General features: G+C 45.8%; 1 protein-coding gene across 1 annotated transcript in view; it reads left to right on the top strand.

The window, feature by feature from the left end:
• Positions 1 to 21970, top strand: part of LOC115208120 (contactin-2-like) — a 95371-nt gene that overhangs the window by 52091 nt on the left and 21310 nt on the right. Inside the window, exon 2 of the mRNA XM_029775927.1 lies at positions 20774 to 20902. Coding sequence (XP_029631787.1) covers positions 20845 to 20902 — 58 coding nt within the window. The 5' untranslated portion in view covers positions 20774 to 20844. The remainder of the gene's footprint in view (positions 1 to 20773; positions 20903 to 21970) is intronic.

Raw genomic sequence — 21970 nt, 5'->3', positions numbered from 1 at the left:
TTTTTCAAAAAAGTTTTAAATTCAAACGGATGTCCTGTGAAGTAGGGACGGGCGACATAGGCCTTGTTTCCTGAAACGAGTCCCAAATGTCTAAAAACCTGTTTTTGCTTTGTCATTGTGAGGTATTGTGTGTAGATTGATAAGGATTTTTTAAAATCCATTTTAGAATAAGGCTGTAACGTAACAAAATGTGGAAAACGTCAAGGGGTCTGAATACTTTCCGAATGCACTGTAGGCTCTAGAAACCTCTAAAATCCACTAGAAATCACACTATAGACAACCACAATAGAGCTTGTCATTCTGGAATTGAATGGCAGATTTTTGCTGGGATTTTTTTGCATACCCTTTTTTAATATTCAGAATTGATCAAAGGGCCAGTTTAATAAAATAAAAAAATTGTCCAAATCCGCCCTGCTCTAAATAGCCCTGCTCTAAACTGTGTAAACACTAAATCTGGCCATAAATTCTAATCTCTAAATCCCAATTCTAAACTAAAATGGAAACTCAAAATCCTAACTTTAAACTCTATCTGTAGGATATAGAGCTGTGATTATAATGCTGATATTGATTTGTGCTTATGTCTTTTCAACAATAGGATTCCAGTAGTCACATCTGAGCTTTCTGAACTCTGTCCTCATCATGGTCAAATGTTGTCCTTAGAAGTGGTGTGTGCAGGAATGGCGGGCGTGTGGACAGCCAAGTGTATAATTGTGTTTGTGTTTGACAGTGTATATGTGTGTGTCCATCAGTTTGAATATGGAAAACCCTCTTAAACCCTCTAACCCTTTCATAGTTTCATACTTCAATCTGGTTGGTACTGCCCCAGTGACTAACTGACAGCCAATGTGGAACATCCTAGAATGATTCAATACATAATGCATGACCAGCACAGTTCCTGCCGTCTGTTGGCTGTCTGTGTATGTGTGTGTGTGTGTCTGAGTGGGTGCATCTCTGGGTGTATTAGCTCAGACTTGGTCATGACTGGAGTCACCTTCAGTGTCTGTCCATGTCAGTGACTACCGGTCTGAGATGCCCAGGGCCAGACACAAAGACACAGAGACACAGAGAGAGAATGTGATACACACATCCTTGCCAACTCTGACAACATCATTCTGTGCCATGTGGCGGCTGGGGGTGGGGGATTGGGTCGGGGTGGGGAGTAGTTCACAGTGTGAGAGAGAAAGTAAGTAAGCGAGTGAGCGAGAGAGAGAGTCAGGGAAGGACACTGAGTGAGTATATGAAAAAATGCTCTTTGCTTCTCCTTCCAATAGGGCGCTTCCCCTTTAATTTCCAAATAATTGAGGACAGACGTTCCGCTAGCGGAACGCCTAGCCAATATCCAATGGAACAGCGTGGCGCGAAATACAAAACCTCAAAACTCCAATAATTTCAATTTCTCAAACATACGACTATTTTACACCATTTTAAAGATACACTTCTCCTTAATCCAACCACATTGTACGATTTCAAAAAGGCTTTACAGCGAAAGCAAAACATTAGATTATGTTATTATGTCTGATTATTTCTGGCTGGGTACTCTGCTGACATAATCTAATGTTTTGCTTTCGTTGTAAAGCCTTTTTGAAATCGGACAGTGTGGTTAGATTAACGAGAGTTTTGTCTTTAAAATGGTGTAAAATAGTCATATGTTTGAGAAATTGAAGTAATAGCATTTCTAAGGTATTTGAATAACGCGCCACGGGATTCCACTGGCTGTTGAGTAGGTGGGACGATTCGTCCCACATACCCTAGAGAGGTTATACAATACATGCATGTTTTGTTCAATCAAGTTCATATTTATATCAAAAAACAGCTTTTTACATTAGCATGTGACTAGCATGTGACTAGCATTCCCACCGAACACTTCCGGTGAATTTACTAAATTACTCACGATAAACGTTCACAAAAAACATAACAATTATTTTAAGAATTATAGATACAGAACTCCTTTATGCAATCGCTATGTCCGATTTTAAAATAGCTTTTTGGTGAAAGCACATTTTGCAATATTCTGAGTAGATAGCCCGGCCATCACAGGCTAGCTATTTTGACACCCACCAAGTTTGGTACTCACCAAACTCAGATTTACTATAAGAAAAATTAGATTACCTTTGCTGTTCTTCGTCAGAATGCACTCCCAGGACTTCTACTTCATTAACAAATGTTGGTTTGGTTCAAAATAATCCATAGTTATATCCAAATAGCGGCGTTTTGTTCGTGCGTTCAAGACACTATCCGAAGGGTGACGAAGGGTGACATGCCCGACGCGGTTCGTGACAAAAAAATTCAAAATATTCCATTACCGTACTTCGAAGCATGTCAAACGCTGTTTAAAATCAATTTTTATGCAATTTTTTTCGTAAAAAAGCGATAATATTCCGACCGGGAAACCCTGTTTTAGTTCAAAGCCGAAAAAATAAGAACATGGTGTCGCCTCGTGCACGCGCCTCAGTCTCATGGTTCTCTGATTGACCACTATCCAAATGCGCTACTATTTTTCAGGCTCCAAAGGCATCCTTCACCGGTTTGCCGCCTTCTGAGAGCCTATGGGAGCCGTAGGAAGTGTCACGTTACAGCAGAGATCCTCAGTTTTCAATAAAGAGAGTGTAGAAACCCAAGAAATGGTCAGAGAGGCCACTTCCTGTAAGGAATCTTCTCAGGTTTTTGCCTGCCATATGAGTTCTGTTATACTCACAGACACCATTCAAACAGTTTTAGAAACTTTAGGGTGTTTTCTATCCAAAGCCAATAATTATATGCATATTCTAGTTTCTGGGCAGTAGTAATAACCAGATTAAATCGGGTACGTTTTTTATCCGGCCGTGCAAATACTGCTCCCTACCCTAGAGAGGATAACATAATGTCCAAGGAGTGTCATCTGATGAAGATCATCAAAGGTTAGTGCTGCATTTAGCTGTGGTTTTGGTTTTTGTGACATTATATGCTAGCTTGAAAAATGGGTGTCTGATTATTTCTGGCTGGGTACTCTGCTGACATAATCTAATGTTTTGCTTTCGTTGTAAAGCCTTTTTGAAATCGGACAGTGTGGTTAGATTAATGAGAGTCTTGTCTTTAAAATGGTGTAAAATAGTCATATGTTTGAGAAATTGAAGTAATAGCATTTCTAAGGTATTTGAATATCGCGCCACGGGATTCCACTGGCTGTTGAGTAGGTGGCCCACCTAGCCCATAGAGGTTAAAGAATTATAGATACAGAACTCCTTTATGCAACCGTTGTATCAGATTTTAAAATAGCTTTAGGGAGAAAGCACATTTTTCAATATTCTGAGTACATAGCTCGCCATCACGGCGAGCTATTCAGACACCCGCCAAGTTCGGGGCAACCTAAACTCAGAATTAGTATTAGAAATATGCTCTTACCTTTGCTGATCTTCGTCAGAATCCACTCCCAGGACTGCTACTTCCACAAGAAATTTTGTTTTTGTTCGAAATAATCCATAGTTATGTCCAAATACCTCCGTTTTGTTCGTGCGTTCAGGTCACTATCCAAAGGCTAACGCGCGAGCGCAATTCGAGACACAAAAAGTCAACATGTTCCATTACCGTACTTAAAAGCATGTCAAACTCTGTTTAAAATCAATTTTTATGGTATTTTTAACGTAAAATTGCGATAATATTCCAACCGGACAATAGCATATTCATTCAAGGAGAAAAAGAAAAAAACAGCGAGCTCGCGGGATCGCGCATATCCAATCCCTTTGTTGCCAGGCAGACCACTCAGTAACTGAGCTCCTATACTCTGCCCAGTGACAGGAGAAGGCTCAAACTAATTTCTGAAGGCTTTAGACAGCCAATGGAAGCCTTAGAAAGTGCAATGTAACCCCACAGATACTGTAGTTTCGAAAGAGACTAGAAAGAATAACTACAATTCTCAGATCCTCCACTTCCTGATTGACTTTTTCTCAGGTTTTTGCATGCCATATGAGTTCTGTTATACTCACAGACACCATTCAAACAGTTTTAGAAACTTCAGAGTGTTTTCTATCCAAATCTCTAATAAAATGCATATTCTCGTTTCTGGGCAAGAGTAGTAACCAGTTTAAATCGGGTACGTTTTTTCATCCGGCCGTGAAAATACTGCCCCCTATCCATATCAGGTTAAATAGCCAGCATTAGCTGTGAAATAGGTAGTTGTGATGGTGGTGCGAATGACGATGTGTTCAACCGTCAGTTCCGATGCTTCTTTACTCCGTTTGTTTAGTTATATTTAAAAGTGTGCTTTGTAGCTTTGTCTGAAGTTTAAGCAGGATCGGATCCACTCATTTCTTCCTTTGGACTACACATCCCATTTGGTCTCTGTTGTTTCGTCGTGGCCTTTCTGTGCTGGAGATCTGTTGGCGGATTGGATTGTCTGTCTACAACTTTTTTACATACGGTATTTCATTTGTTTGAGTGTGATTTATACCATGCTGATTTGTGGTCAGTTGTATAAGGGCACAAGGCAAGACCCAGGAGGCATATGGTTAGAGTCTTTGTAGTTTATTTGTAATTCAAAAGGAGTAGGGAGGAGAATGGTCGTGGACCAGCAAAAGGTCAAAACCAGATTCTGAGTCCAAGAGGTAAAGAGTGGCAGACAGGCTTGAAGTCAGGGCAGGCAGAAGGGTCAGGCACGTGGGCACGGAGTCCAGAATAAACAGGCAAGGGTCAAAACCGGGAAGACTAGAAAAGAGAATAGAAAACAGGAGCACCAGAAAACACGCTGGTTGACTTGAAAACATACAAGACGAACTGGCACAGAGAGACAGGAAACACAGGGATAAATACACTGGGGAAAAAAGCGACATCTGGAGGAGGTGGAGACAATCACAAGAACAGGTGAAACAGAACAAAGCATGATAGTACCCCCCCTCCCCTCCTCTAGGGACGCCACCTGGTGTGCTACCTGGCTGACCGGGGTGTTGACGGTGAAAATTGGCGATGAGGGCCGGGTCCAGGATGTCTTTAGCAGGAACCCAGCACCTCTCCTCCAGACCATAACCCTCCCAGTAAACCAGGTACTGGAAACCCCTGCCCCGTGGTTGAACCCGCAGGAGGTGTCTCACTGTATATGCCGGCTGGACATCAATGACCCGGGGGAGGGATGGGCCTAGAAACAGAAGACAGAGGACTGTGAGACAAGGGCTTAATCCTGGACACATGAAAAGTAGGGTGAACACGGAGGGTACGGGGCAACAGCAGATGGATAGCAGTTGGACTAATGACTAGAAATGGGGAAAGGACCAATGAAAGGAGGGGAAAGTTTATGGGATTCTACCCGGAGGGATAGGTCCCGAGTGGACAACCATACCCTCTGCCCGACCCGATAGCGAGGAGCCAGAGTCCAGTGGCGGTCTGCTTGTCGACAATACCTGGAGGTTTTCTTGAGAAGAGCCGCCCGAGCTCTTTTCCAGGTACGCCAACAGCGACGACAAACATCTGGGCTGAAGGGATGTTGACCTCCACTTCTTGCTCTGGGAAGAGCGGGGGCTGATATCCCATGGAGCATTCGAAGGGGGATAGTCCAGTAGCCGAGCAGGGGAGAGTGTTCCTGGCATATTGAACCTAGACCAGTTGCTGACTCCAGGTGGCGGGATTACTGGCAACAAGACACCGGAGTGCCGTCTCCATATCTTGATTAGCTTGCTCCAATTGGCCATTGGACTGGAGATGAAACCCGGAGAACAGGCTGACCGACGACCCGATAAGTGTACAGAACGCCTTCCAGAATCGGGATGAAAGCTGAGGACACCGATCTGAGACAATGTCGACCAGGAGTCCACGGATTCGGAAGACATGCTGCACGGAAGGTAATTTAGGAAGAGGAATGAAATGGGTGGCCTTGGAGAACCTGTCAACCACCGTCAGGATGGTGGTGTTGCCATTTGACGGAGGAAGCCCAGTGACAAAATCCAGGGAAATATGGGAACAGGGGCGATGAGGAACAGGACGTGGCTGAGGGAGACCAGACGGAGCTTGCTGTGGAGTCTTGATTTGGGCACACACCATGCATGCGGCAATGAAGGCCAAGACATCAGGACCCATGGTGGACCACCAGAAGCACTGTTGGAGGAAAGCCAGAGCACCAGGTACGACGAGCACCAGGATGACAGGTAAGCCTGGAGGAGTGATCTCATTCCAGGACTTGGGACCGGACCGAGTCAGGAACGAACATCCGGGTAGCCGGGCCTCCCCCAGGGTCCGGCTGGGAACATTGTGCTTTGCGAACCAGAGCCTCAATACCTCAGACAACCGCAGCCGCCAAACACGAGGCAGGGAGAATGGTCTCTGATTCTGAGGGTGTGGCAGCGAAACTGTACAGACGGGAAAGGACGTCCGGCTTCACATTTTTGGACCCTGGGTGGTAGGAGATGGTTAAATTTAACCTAGTGAATAACAGAGCGCACCGGGCCTGCCTAGAGTTAAAGCACTTGGCTGTGCGGAGATATTCCAAATTCTTGTGGTCGGTCCAAACCAAAAATGGATGTTCTGCCCATTCCAGCCAATACCTCCACTCCTCCAGGGCCATCTTTACTGCTAGGAGTTCCCGGTTGGCAACGTCATAGTTCCTCTCCGCCGAGTTGAGACAATGGGATATGAAGGCACAGGGATGAAGCTTTTGGCCCCGGATTGATCGCTGGGAAAGAACGGCCCATACTCCCATGTCGGAAGTGTCAACCTCCACCACAAACTGATGGGTCGGATTCGGATGGATGTGGATGGGGGCAGTGGTGAATCGTTGCTTCAAATCCACAAAAGCCTTATTTGCTGCTGGGGACCATGTGAATGGTACCTTGGGAGAGGTGAGTGCAGAGAGGGGAGCTGCCAGGTCACTGGACAGGTAGCAATGAAATGCCCCGCAGCACCGCAATACAGACAACTGTTGGAGCTTAGCCCATGTGAACGTTCCCTAGGCGATAATCTAGCTCTTTCCAGTTGCATAGGTTCTGGTGTATCCGACTCACGCGTCGTCGATGATTCTTGAGGGAGCTCGGGTGGCTTCGGATCCTCTCGGAAAAACCATCCTCGGGGACTTCCGGGTTCCCTCGGAGGTGAGCGAGCCACTGTGGATGAACGAGTGTGCCCGAGACCAGACCTCCTCTCACACCTGCGTTCTCTTAGGCGTCCATTGGTGAGGGCAATGAGGGAGTTGAGGTCCACCGGTAATTCCCGAGCAGCTAGCTCATCTTTTACCACCTCAGATAATCTGTGAAGAAAAGCTTCGAAAAGAGACCCCGGATTCCAGGCACTCTCGACGGCCAACGTGTGAAAATCAACTGCGTAGTCTGCCACACTACGGGAGATGATGTAATTCAAGACGTTTACTGGCCACCTCTCTCCCGGATACCGGAGAATTGAATACCTTCCTCACTTCTGCCATGAAATCCTCCAGATGACAACAAATGGTGGATTGTTGCTCCCAAACTGCCGTAGCCCAGGAGAGCGCCCTTCCCGACATTAGCGTAATAACATCCGCTATCTTAGATCGGTCTGAAGGAAACGAAGATGGCTTTAGCTCATAAAAAAGAGAGCACTGAGAAAGAAAACCCAGAAAGAAAACCCTACTCCGTTTGTTTAGTTGTATTTAAAAGTGTGCTTTGAAGCTTTGTCTCAAGTTTAAGCAGGATCGGATCCACTCATTTCTTCCTTTGGACTACACATCCCATTTGGTCTCTGTTGTTTCGTCGTGGCCTTTCTGTGCTGGAGATCTGTTGGCGGATTGGATTGTCTGTCTACAACTTTTTTACATACGGAATTTCATTTGTTTGAGTGTGATTTATACCATGCTGATTTGTGGTCTGTTGTATAAGGGCACAAGGCAAGACCCAGGAGGCAGATGGTTAGAGTCTTTGTAGTTTATTTGTAATCCAAAAGGAGTAGGCAGGAGAATGGTCGTGGACCGGCAAAAGGTCAAAACCAGATTCTGAGTCCAAGAGGTAAAGAGTGGCTGTCACGGTTGTCGTCGGTGAAGGAGGACCAATACGCAGCAGGTATGTGTATGCTCATCTTGTTAATTTATTACTTCAAAAAATGAACGTACAAAAAGAACAAAAACACGAGAACGAACGAACAACAACAAACAGTCTGGCAAAGCCTAAGCTCAACACAGAACAATAACCCACAAATAACAAACACAAACACACCCTACTATATGGGACTCTCAATCAAAGGCAGATAGACAACACCTGCCTTCAACTGAGAGTCCCAACCCCAATTAACCAAACATAGACATACACTTACTAGACTCCACATAGAAATACTTAAACATAAACCAAAACCCGGAATTACTAAATCAACCACCCTTTTAACAAAAACACACCACCCTGAACCACATAAAACAAATACCCTCTGCCACGCCCTGACCAAACTACAAAAACAATTAACCTTATACTGGCCAGGACGTGACAGTACCCCCCCCCCCCCCCCCCTTAAAGGTGCTACCCCGGAAGCACCTTAACAAAAAATAACCCCAAGCAACACCAAAAGAAAAATTCCCCTTTTCTAAAGGGAGGGAAGGGAGGGTGGCTGCCGTCAACGACGGCACTGTGCTACACCCCCCCTCCCCAACCCACCCATTTCTGGAGGTGGCTCCGGCTCAGGCCGTTCCAGGCTGTCTGGGCAGTCTGGCAGCTCGGGACAGTCTGGGCAGTCTGGCAGCTCGGGACAGTCTGGGCAGTCTGGCAGCTCGGGACAGTCTGGGCAGTCTGGCAGCTCGGGACAGTCTGGGCAGTCTGGCCACTCCGGCAGTTCAGGGCAGTCTGGCCACTCTGGCAGTTCAGGGCAGTCTGGCCACTCCGGCAGTTCAGGGCAGTCTGGCCACTCCGGCAGTTCAGGGCAGTCTGGCCACTCCGGCAGTTCAGGGCAGTCTGGCCACTCCGGCAGTTCAGGGCAGTCTGGCCACTCCGGCAGTTCAGCGCAGTCTGGCCACTCCGGCAGTTCAGCGCAGTCTGACCACTCCGGCGACTGTTGACTGGCGGGCAGCTCCGACGACTGTTGACTGGCGGGCAGCTCCGACGACTGTTGACTGGCGGGCAGCTCCGACGACTGTTGACTGGCGGGCAGCTCCGACGACTGTTGACTGGCGGGCAGCTCCGACGACTGTTGACTGGCGGGCAGCTCCGACGACTGTTGACTGGCGGGCAGCTCGGACGACTGTTGACTGGTGGGCAGCTCTGACGACTGTTGACTGGCGAGGCTGGGTTTACGCACTTGCAGGCTAGTGCGGGGAGCGGGAACAGGATGAGTCGGACTGGGTTGACGCACTTCCGGGTCCGCACGAGAGACAGGAGCTGGAAACCCAGGGCTATGGAGGCACACAGCCGGTCTAGATCTTACCTCCTGCACAACCCGCCTTGGCTGGATGGAACTAGTAGCCCTGCACGAGCGGAGTGCTCGTACAGGGCAGACTGGGCTGTGCAGGGGCCTGATGGTAGCCGTGCGTAGAGCGGGAGTTGGGTAGCCTAGTCCTCGGAGGAGTACCGGCGACCAGATGCGCTGCGCAGGCATCCTCCTACCATGCTGGATGCCCGCTCTAGCACGGCACCTGCGAGGGGCTGGAATAACTCGCACCGGACTGTGCGTGCTTATGGGTGAGAGAGTGCGCTTCTCAGCGAAACATGGCGCTCCCCACCTCATACGCTCCTCCATATAACCACGGGTAGCTGGCCTCCGGCTCTTCCTAGGCCTAGCCAAACTACCCGTGTGCCCCCCCAAAAAAAATTATTGGGGGTGCCTCTCGTGCTTCAACGCCAGTCTTGTCCCTCGGAAACGTTCCCGGTCCATACCAGCCTTACTCCTTTCCTCTCTCTCGCGTACCACCTGATTCCAAGGAAGGCGATCTTTCCCTGCTTGGATCTCCTCACAAGTGTAGGAGCCTTCTCCCTCCAAGATCTCCTCCCAAGTCCATCTCTCTCGTTTGTCCACTTCGAATTTCCTCCGCTCCTTCCTCTGCTGCTTGGTCCTTGAGTGGTGGGTGATTCTGTCACGGTTGTCGTCGGTGATGGAGAACCAAAACGCAGCAGGTATGTGTATGCTCATCTTGAGAATTGATTTACTTCAAAAAATGAACGTACAAAATAACAAAACAAAAGAACGAACAACTACAAACAGTCTGGCTAGCATAGGCTCAACACAGAACAATCACCCACCAATAACAAACACAAACACACCCTACTATATGGGACTCTCAATCAAAGGCAGATAGACAACACCTGCCTTCAACTGAGAGTCCCAACCCCAATTAACCAAACATAGACATACACTTACTAGACTCCACATAGAAATACTTAAACATAAACCAAAACCCGGAATTACTAAATCAACCACCCTTTTAACAAAAACACACCACCCTGAACCACATAAAACAAATACCCTCTGCCACGACCTGACCAAACTACAAAAACAATTAACCTTATACTGGCCAGGACGTGACAGTGGCAGACAGGCTTGAAGTCAGGGCAGGTAGAAGGGTCAGGCAGTAAAAACAGGCAAGGGTCAAAACCAGGAAGACTAGAAAATAGAATAGAAAACAGGAGCATGGGAAAACACGCTGGTTGACTTGAAAACATACAAGACGAACTGGCACAGAGAGACAGGAAACACAGGGATAAATACACTGGGGAAATAAGCGACATCTGGAGGAGGTGGAGACAATCACAAGAACAGGTGTAACAGATCAGTGCGTGACAAGTTGTAGTTAAACTACTGAGATTTGATACTCTTGATACTCTTTAGGGTTGTGTGGTAAAAGTGTTTGATATTTTGATTGTATGATTGAGACTGGGTTTACACTACACTTCTATGAACGGACAAACATTGCGTGACTAAGGTCACTTGAGTTCACTGAACTCCTTTCCCGGGCTGGAATCTTTTAGGCCTGAGGTACAGGACTTTTCTTGAGAAACCAGAGCTCATTGTTTGTTATATTATTATGTGTGATCATTTATGTTGTTAACACAACCCATGCAAAATAACAGTTGTTTTGAAGTTATTTCCAATGTTTTAAGGGTTTATGAAAAGTGTATGTCCATACTGACTTTTACATGAGTCCTTCGTATTGGTGTAGACTTCATGGACCAGACGGGACTCATTCCCTCACAAACAAAAACGAGAAAGCAATATTTTCTCTGGTTGGCCCAACCTACCTGGCACCCCTACAAACAATAACCGCAAGTCAAAACCAATACAGTCTGTGCCTGCCAATGTATGTGTGTAGAGTACTCTTTGTCTGTCAGATTTACAAGCCCAATAGTGTGAATTGTAGTCAAACCATTTAAAGTCAGGTTGAGTGTGAATTCCATTTACCCCGGAGGATATACTGTGTGTGCATGTGCAGGATAATGCTAATGTGACTGTCACAGATATCTGTCTGAGGTGCTACATCTTCCAGCTGTGAAATTGACATGATGTGCATTATATTATTAGGTGTTGAAATCTTGAGCTATTTAACAATTTACCTGTGAAATTGCAGCTAAGCAGTCCCTGACCTTCCTTACTAAGGTTTGGTAATGATCTCTACCTGTGTGTGTGTGTGTGTGTGTGTGTGTGTGTGTGTGTGTGTGTGTGTGTGTGTGTGTGTTTGATGTGATGACTAAGTTATGATTCCAGTCATGCTGCCAGTGGCTGTCATCTCACGCTGCAATATCAGCCATCTCCATCTTCAAGCCTCTTTATCTTTGAATCAACAGCTAGGGATCAGGGTGTGTGTGTGTGTGTGTGTGTGTGTGTGTGTGTGTCTTGGTGCGTGTGTATGCTATTCACAGAGGTGTATGATGTAGAAGCCATCCAAAGCTCCCAATCACCACAGTTCATCCCAGAGATGGATTTAGGGACCAGATCAGTGTTATGTTTGATGTTCTCAGGGGTCCTGGCAGGGACAGCTAACACCCTCTGCTTTCTCATCAAATACCTGCTAAAGAGATGGTTATCGCCAAGAAGACAGGACATTTCAGAGCTGTGTGTGTGTGTGTGTGTGTGTGTGTGTGTGTGTGTGTGTGTGTGTGTCACGCTCCAAGGCCAGAGCAGACAGGATATTAGTTGTCACCACAGAGTGTAGGGCAGGACTGTTGGGATCTTAGCTGATAAAAAATGACTTCAATAATTAAAGGTTTTGTCTTCTGGTGTCCCTGTCAGTCATCCATTTTAACATCTTGGCCATGTTCTGTTATAATCTCCACCCGGCACAGCCAGAAGAGGACTGGCCACCCCTCATAGCCTTGTTCCTCTCTAGGTTTCTTCCAAGGTTTTGGCCTTTCTAGGGAGTTTTTCCTAGCCACCGTGCTTCAACACCTGCATTGCTTGCTGTTTGGGGTTTTAGGCTGGGTTTCTGTACAGCACTTTGAGATATCAGCTGATGTAAGAAGGGCTATATAAATACATTTGATTTGATTTGATCCCCTTCCCACCTCATTTTTCATCCTCTCCCCCTCCCTCTCTCCTCCCCCCTGCACAGAGTGGTGTCCCAAACAGCCCACCTGGGGTGGTAAGTGCCATTATGAGAGTGTCCTGTGTGTGTGTGTGGTCCTTGTGGGAGTGTGTGTCCTGTCGGCAGATGTCTGGGCTGAGCTAAAAGCTCCATGGCCTCAGGCAGTCCTTCCCTCCTTTATGGAGCATGACAACTTTAGAGGGAGGGATGGAGGGCTGGAGGGAGGAGAAGGTAGACAAGGAGAGGTGTCGTGGTGTCTGTCTTTGGGATGTGGTTTGGGAGGGAGCATTATAAACGACTCATATGAACGTCAATTGGCAAAAGTAGTCAACCACACTCAAATCAAATTTTATTGGTCGCGAACACATGGTTAGTAGATGTTAATGCGAGTGTAGCGAAATGCTTGTGCTTCTAGTTCTGACTATGCAGTAATATCTACCAGTAATATAACAAATTCCCAACAACTACCTTATACACACAAATGTAAAGGAATTAATAATAATATGTACTCTACATATAAATATATGGATGAGAGATGGCGAGCGATGGTGTACAATACAGTATATACATATGAGATGAGTAATGTAGGATATGTAAACATTATTAAAGTGCCGTTATTTAAAGTGACTAGTAATACCTTTTCAGTCCATTTATTTAAGTGGCCCGAGATCTGAGTCTATATGTTGACAGCAGCCTCTCTATGTTAGTGATGGCTGTTTAACAGTCTGATGGCCTTGAGATAGAAGCTGTTTTTCAGCCTCTCGGTCCCAGCTTTGATGCACCTGTACTGACCTCGCCTTCTGGATGATAGCGGGGTGAACAGGCAGTGGCTCAGGTGGTTGTTGTCCTTGATGATCTTTTTGGCCTTCTTGTGACATTGGGTGCTGTAGGTGTCCTGGAGGGCAGGTAGTTTGCCCCCGGTGATGCGTTGTGCAGACCGCACTACCCTCTGGAGAGCCTTGCGGTTGAGGGCGGTGCAATTGCAGTACCAGGCGGTGATACAGCCCAACAGGATGCTCTCGATTGTGCATCTGTAAAAGTTGATTGGTTTTAGATGACAAGCCAAATTTCTTCAGCCTCCTGAGGTTGAAGAGGCGCTGTTGCACCTTTTTCACCACACTGTCTGTGGACCATTTCAGATCGTCAGCGATGAACTTAACTTTCCACCCTCTCCACTACTGTCCCGTTGATGTAAATGGGGGGATGCTCCCACTGCTGTTTCCTGAAGTCCACAATCATCTCCTTTGTTTTGTTGACGTTGAGTGAGAGGTTATTTTCCTCACACCACACTCCAAGTGCCCTCACCTCTTCCCTGTCAGCCATCTCGTCTTTGTTGGTAATCAAGCCTACCACTGTAGTGTCGTCTGCAAACTTGATGATTGTGTTGGAAGCGTGCATGGCCACGCAGTCATGGGTGAACAGGGAGTGCAGGAGAGGGCTGAGAACGCACCCTAGTGGGCCCCAGTGTTGAGGATCAGCGGGGTGGAGATGTTGTTTCCTACCTTCACCACCTGGGGGCGGCCCATCAAAGTCCAGGACCCAGTTGCACAGGGCGGGGTCGAGACCCAGGGTATTATGGTGTTAAATGCTGAGCTGTAGTCAATGAACAGCATTCTTACATAGGTATTCCTCTTGTCCAGATGGGATAGGGGCAGTGTGCAGTGTGATGGTGATTACATCGTCAATGGACCTTTTGGGGCGGTAAGCAAATTGGAATGGGTCTAGGGTATCAGATAGGGTGGAGGTGATATGATCCTTGACTAGTCTCTCGAAGCACTTCATGATGACTGAAGTGAGTGCAATGGGGCAATAGTCATTTACTTCAGTTACCTTAGCTTTCTTGGTAACAGGAACAATGGTGGCCATCTTGAAGCATGTGGGGACAACAGACTGGGATAGGGATTGGTTGAATATGTCCGTAAACACACCAGCCAGCTCTTCTGCGTATGCTCTGAGGACATGGCTAGGGATGCCATCTGGGCTGGCAGCCTTGCAAGGGTTAACACGTTTAAATGTTTTACTCACGTTGGCCATGGAGGAGAGCCGACGGGCTTTGGTAGCGAGCTGTGTCAGTGGCACTGTATTGTCCTCAAAGCAAGCAAAGACGTTGTCTAATTTGTCTGGGAGCAAGACGTCAATGTCCGCGACGGGGCTGGTTTTCTTTTGGTAATCCGCCATTGACTGTAGACCCTGATACATACGTCTCATGTTTGAGCCGTTGAATTGCGGCTCTACTTTGTCTCCATACTGATGCTTTGCTTGTTTGATTGCCTTGGAGGGAATAGCTGCACTGTTTGTATTCGGTCATGTTTCCTGTTGCATTGACATGATGAAAGTGGTGGTTCGCACTTTCAGTTTCGTGTGAATGCTGCCATCAATCCACGGTTTCTGGTTAGGGAATGTTTTAATGGTCACAGAGGGTACGACATCTCCGATGCACTTGCTAATAAACTCGCTCACCGAGTCAGCGTATACAGTTGAAGTTGGAAGTTTACGTACACCTTAGCCAAATACATTTAAACTCAGTTTCACAATTCCTGACATTTAATCCTAGAAACAATTCCCTGTTTTAGGTCAGTTAGGATCAACATGTCATGGCTGTCGAAAGGAGCAGACCAAAGCACAGCGTGTTGATAGTTCCACATTTTATTTCCTCTGTGAAACTCATGCAATACATAAAAATAACTGAATAGACAAAAACAACAAACCGTGATGCAGAGGAGAACAAACACTACTCACAAACAATCACCCACAAAACCCAGGAAGAAAAACGACTTAAATATGATCTTCAATTAGAGACAACGAGGACCAGCTGCCTCCAATTGGAGATCATCCCAAACAAGCCAACATATAATACAAAAACTAGAACCTAAGAACATAGAAATAGAAAACATAGAAAAACACACAAAAAACTGTCACGCCCTGACCTACTCTACCATAGAAAATCACATCTTACTATGGTCAGGACGTGACACAACACTATTTTAAAAATTTGAAATGTCAGAATAATACTGGAGAATGATTAATTTCAGCTTTGATTTCTATCATCACATTCCCAGTGGGTCAGAAGTTTACATACACTCAATTAGTACTTGGTAGCATTGCCTTTAAATTGTTTAACTTGGGTCAAACACTTTGGGTAGCCTTCCACAAGCTTCCCATAATAAGTTGGGTGAATTTTGGCCCATTCCTCCTGACAGAGCTGGTGTAACAGAGTCAGGTTTCTAGGCCTCCTTGCTCGCACACACTTTTTCAGTTCTGCCCACACATTTTCTATAGGGTTGAGGTCAGGGCTTTGTGATGGCCACTCCAATACCTTGACTTTGTTGTCCTAAAGCCATTTTGCCACAACTTTGGAAGTATGGTTGGGGTCATTGTCTATTTGGAAGACCCATTTGCGACCAAGCTTTAACTTCCTGACTGATGTCTTGAGATGTTGCTTCAATATACTCACATAATTTTCCTACCTCATGATGCCATCTATTTTGTGAAGTGCACCAGTCCCTTCTGCAGCAAAGCATCCCGCAACATGATGCTGCCACCCCCGTGCTCCAAGGTTGGGATGGTGTTATTCAGCTTGCAAGCTTCCCCCTTTTTCCTCTAAACATAACGATGGTCATTATGGCCAAAGAGTTATATTTTTGTTTCATCAGACCAGAGGACATTTCTCCAAAAAGTACAATCTTTGTCCCCATGTGCAGTTGCAAACCATAGTCTGGCTTTTTTATGGCGGTTTTGGAACAGTGGTTTCTTCCTTGCTGAGCGGCCTTTCAGGTTATGTCGATATAGGACTCGTTTTACTGTGGATATAGATACTTTTGTACCTGTTTCCTGCAGCATCTTCACAAGGTCCTTTGCTGTTGTTCTGGGATTGATTTGCATGTTTCGCTCCAAAGTATGTTCATCTCTAGGAGACAGAATGCATCTCCTTCCTGAGCGGTATGATGGCTGTGTGGTCCCAGGGTGTTTATACATGCATCCTATTGTTTGTACAGATGAACGTGGTACCTTCAGGTGTTTGGAAATTGCTCCCAAGGATGAACCAGACTTGTGGAGGTCAAGACATTTTTTTCTGAGGTCTTGGCCTTGGGGTGGGCATTCTATGTCCTTTTTTCTATGTTTGGTATTTCTTTGTTTCGGCCGGGTATGGCTCTCAATCAGGGACAGCTGTATATGTTGTTGCTGATTGGGAGTCAGACTTAGGCAGCCTGTTTTCCTTTGGGTTTTTGTGGGTGGTTAATTTCTGTTTAGTGTTTTGTTATACCTGACAGAACTGTTTGGCTGTCATTTTCTTGTTTTGTTCAAAGTGTCTCGATTACAATTAAATATGAGCACTCAACACGCTGCGCCTTGGTCTACTCCTTCAGACAGCCGTTACAGATCTTACCATTATGTCAAACAAAGAGGCACAGAGTTTGAAGGTAGGCCTTGAAATACATCCACAGGTACACCTACATTTGACTCAAATTATGTCAATTTGCCTATCAGTAGCTTTTAAACCCATGACATAATGTTCGGGAATTTTCCAAGCTGTACAGTCAACTTAGCGTATGTAAACTTCTGAGATAATGCGGAGATAATGCGGTCGGCATTTGATTGTAAGGAATTCTTGGTCAGGTGAACAAAAGGACTTGAGTTCCTGTATGTTGTTGTGAATACACCATGAGTCGTTAAATATAAGGCATACACCTCCGCCCTTCTTCTTACCATAGAGATGTTTGTTTCTGTCGGAGCGATGCATGAAGAAACCGGGTACCGACTCTGACAACATATCCCGAGAGAGCCATGTTTCCGTGAAACAGAGAATGTTACAATATCTGATGTCTCTCTGGAAGGCAACTCGTGCCCTAATTTCGTCCACCTTGTTATCTAGAGATTGGACATTGGCAAGTAATATGCTCGGAAGCGGTGGATGGTGTGCTCGCCTTCTGAATCTGACCAGTAGGCCGCTCCTTCGGCCTCTCCTGCGGTGACCGCGTTGTTTTGGGTCGGCCTCTGGGATAAGATCACATGTCCAGGGTGGAGGTCAGAGCAAAGGATACGCTACGGGAAAGACGTATTCCTGGTCGTAATGATGGTAAGTTGACATCGCTTTAATATCCAATAGTTCTTCCCGGCTGTATGTAATAACACATGAGATTTTCTGGGCTAACAATGAAAGAAATAATACATCAAATAACAAATAACTGCATAGATTTCTAAGGACCTGAAATGAGGCGACCATCTCTGTTAGCGCCATTGTGCAGTCTGTGTTGACTCAGTGTATATGGATGGAGGATAGGAACACATAGGAGAATACTGTGAAGAGGAGGGGAGAGAAAAGAGGGAGTGAGCTACAGAGATTTCTCCAGCAATCAGACCAACACTCCACTCCACACAAGTGAAGTCGGTGTTAACTCAAGCACTCAACTACAGCATACCCCCCCCCCCCACCCCCACCCCACACACACACACACACACACTAGCCTTGCACACTGCAAAGATGGAATACAGCACCAGCCACCCTTTACTGTGATCCGGACCCAGTCATCCATATTATGTGAAGAATGTGCATATAATGGTGGATAACTGAGGGGCCTCTGGGAAAACACCCACACTGACAGAGGAGCAACCTTAAAAGGCTTAGCTCGGTCTCCAGCCATCCATACTGTGTGGAGAGCGTGTGTGTGGCGTTTTGTTGATAGCGAAGGGGCTGCTAAGAGCACTGCAGTATAGCTGGCTGAACCCAAACTGAGAAAATGAGCATCAGAGTGGTAGAGTGGTACACATTGAGTCTGCAATCAGCCATCAGAGACACTCAGACAGATTATTTTATTTTGCTACAGCGAATACAGTGTCTTATAAGCCCATGTGGGCTGTGCATCCTTGCATGATACTAATAATAAAATCAATCGCACATTAATCTAATTTCAGGATCTGTGTGTGTGCGTGTGTGTGCGTGTGTGTGTGTGTGTGTGTGTGTGTGTGTGTGTGTGTACACTCTCTTTGCTGCTCACTCTAAACTGTAGAATCACCAATCTGGGCCCTCTCCTCTCCAGAGACACAATCAGTTTTTAACCACTCCTCATAAACAGCCCATCTGTGGTCCTTGGTTAAGTTGCTTGGACCAGCCGGCCCCCAGAAACAGCCCAGAATAATTCAGCCGAGATCAAAACAGACAACAATGATCTAAGGTCAGTTTTGTGATTTCCCCCTTGTGGTCATAGGATTAGGAGAGGGTAAAGCAGGTCCTAGATCAGTGCCCACGGGAGGAACGCTTCCTGTCTAGACTGGAACAGTGCTGGTTCCATTACTGTTATCTGTCAGAATGTGTCAGAGTTCTGAGTTCCAATTACAGGAGCAGAGAGATGAGGAGGAGAGGAAGAGCGAGGAAGAGAGGAAGAGGTGTGCACTGATGGGTGACTCACCCTGAGGATCGTCAATGGGACACAATATTCCCCAGCGCTACACACAGAAATGGAAGGGTCTGCACTGACTGCACATATTGGACAGATTTTACCCTGATACGACAATTCATATGGACCGATTCACAGGAAACTCTCATTCCCTGAGGGGTGAGACGTGTTTTGTTCAGTTGTGGTTCCGTTGATTGCTAAATGCACAACACCTGGTTGTTGGTAGTCAGTTTGGCTGGCAATGAGATGCCGTATGGAAATCATCAGGTGCAACAAATTGACGGCATTGATCTTTAAAGTGACGCACCTGCATCTGCAGGAGTCATGAAGGAGTCATGTTCCATTGCAAAGCAACCAGATACTTTTCCTGGTTGTCACTACTAACTAACTGTCTTGTCATGTCATCATTTCAGTGTATCCAAGCCCTATTACAGCATGTCATATGAATGTTTCTATCTACTTTGAGCTGACTGTTGAACCAGACCCAGTTGTTTGACTGTGGTGTGATGAAGGCGGGAGAGCAATGTGATATGCTGCTCCGCTCACATCTCCTCCTTCCACAGTCATTAAGCTGTGAGCTGATTTGATGAGATATATCTCTCGGTCTTTGCCTGGCTCGCTTTTTGTCTGTTTTGTCTCTCCTCTCTCTGCTCTTTTTATTGCTATCTTTCTCTTTCTCTCTTCCCTATCCCCCTCTCATATCTCTATCTCACTCCCTTTCCTATCCCCACCCCTCCCTCGCTCTCTGTGTTTAATAACAGTAGTATCCAGTGAAGTGTCAGAAGGTGACAGTTTGGGGAGAGTGGAAGAGCACAGAGGGAGAGCACAGAGGGAGAACACAGGCTGACAGAGTAGATTATGTTAGCCGGGTCTGTCCAGGGAATTCTGCCATGGAGTAACTTGTTCCTGGTCTGTAAATGAGCCTACTAGGCTGTGAGCTGTCTGGAGAAGTTCCGACAGATGTACTAGATCTAATTCTACCTTCCGTGCCAGCTTCCGAGTAAAAGAGCCAGAACCTTCCCTGGCTTATGGATGTTTCTTTCTAAAGACCTTGGACCTATTGGATTTGAAGAGAATAAAACACTTCATGAATGAAAACCCTCTCATTGATTTCCACGATCGTGTTAGTCTATTGTGTTTTTAAGTTATTTTTTGCCATGCAATGCTGATTTTTAGATTAGGTGGAAGTGTTTTTAGTGAGTGTTTTGCCAGCATTTCCAGCTGAGAGAGAGAAAACGAGACAGGAAAGGAGAGGAGGGTAAGAGAAAGAGGGAGGGAATATAAGAAGGTCAGAGAAGACATTGTCAAGGAGTTGTTCTGTTTGCACCTTGTGAAAGAGTCATGCATTGAACGTAAGAGTACTACGATATATTTCAGAGCAATACGATTTATTTAAGCTCAATAAAAATCTAGCTTAAAACACTGCGAATGCTCTTACCTCGCCCATTTTTCCCGCAAGCTGCTTTTTCACATTGCCAGAGAGAGATAATTGCAAGGCTGTGTACCAAGAATGACCCATACTATCTGTTTGTCTATCTACCTTAGGCTATAGTGTTTATTTTGTAATGTAACCTGAAGTAGAGTGCGGGAAGACAGTCTCCTGGGTGTGTGAAAGGCAGCGGGAGATATAGCTATTGAAGAGAGAAGGCCACTGGAGCATACTTAACAGGGGTGCGTGTCAAATGGCACCCTACTGCTTATATAGCGCACTACTTTTGACCTAGGCCCATAAGGCTCTGGTCAAAAGTAATGCACTATGTATGGAATAGTGTGCCATTTGGACAAACCCCAGCTGTAGTGTTACACATTGCTTCAGTCCACAGACATTAGAGACCCTGTACTGTGAGGATGTTTAGAAAAATCGAGTGTGGCTGCTTATAGATCATGTGTTAGCAATAGAGAGCTAGCCTTGTAGTTCAACCAAGCATAAATCTGTCTTTCTTTTTGTTCTCCACAGGCACTGATAAGCCTCTTCTCCTTCCTCCTGGTGTGGTTCTGATCCGGTTCGGTTCTGATCTGAGCGTGAGAATGGTGCGTTTGCTGATTCTGTTGAGCCTTAGCTCATTAGCTCTGAGCTACGCTGTCGGTAAGTTCTCTCTCTCTTTTTGTTATATATTCTGTTTACCCTCCCTCCTCTCCACTCATCTCCTCCTGTCTTCTCTATTTCCCTCTCCTCCCTTTAGTCTTTTATTCTCCTTACCCTATGTTCCAATGTCAGTTCCGTTCCTCCTCACATCACCATTTACTGTCAGATCTCCTCTCACGTCCACTCCATTAGTTCAAATCTTTCAATACTACCAAGGAATGCGGCTACTGTCAGTCCTGGACAGAGAATTGGATAAAATGACATTTCCATAAGAGTGCTGTTCACTTCCTGAATTGACTAGTAAATTAGGATGGACTTCAGCTCCGGGCTACTTCCCCATCAATATGAACACATCCACTATCTCAGTCGTTGTTATTAAAATCTCCCTCTCCCACCGACATGCAACCTCTTTCAGTTATTGTGCTTCCCAAGCCCCCACTGCCTCTCACTCCAGACACGTACACACACTCAACATGACCATGCATCTTATCAGACCGATGGTTTGGTGTGCATTGGGTGGGTTTGGAGGTTGAGTGTGTGTCTGGAGAACCAAAAGTAAGGGTTCTGCGCCTCTTGGGGGCTTCAGGCCAGATTAAAATTTCATGTTGTTATTTTAGACCAGCGGGCACAAGGGATTCGATTTTTTTATTTTATTTATTTATTTGACGACAGAGTTGAAATAATTCAGCGATCTCATGAATGATAGATGAAGATGGTGTAGCGTTCCTTTGTTGAAATGAACAAGATTTTCCACTGTTGCCAAATGTGCAGTTACGCATAGTCAATCCCTGGGGACAGCACACAGTCCATGAAATTGTAATTATTAGGCTCATCAATGCTCTGTTGGACTGTTGATGAAGTGAATCACACATGCACACACGAACACACACATACACACACACACACAGTCACACAAAATGCATAAACAAAACTTAGTATAGTATTAATCAATACTCAACATGAATGGGGAGTCACACATACATAAACTCAGTAAAAAAATAAACCTTTTTCAGGTTCCTGTCTTTCAAAGATAATTCGTAAAAATCCTAATAACTTCACAGATCTTCA

This window comes from Salmo trutta, chromosome 14 (assembly GCF_901001165.1).
Source record: "Salmo trutta chromosome 14, fSalTru1.1, whole genome shotgun sequence".
In the NCBI taxonomy this organism is placed as follows: domain Eukaryota; kingdom Metazoa; phylum Chordata; class Actinopteri; order Salmoniformes; family Salmonidae; genus Salmo; species Salmo trutta.
This window is presented reverse-complemented; position numbering and strand designations above follow the sequence as displayed.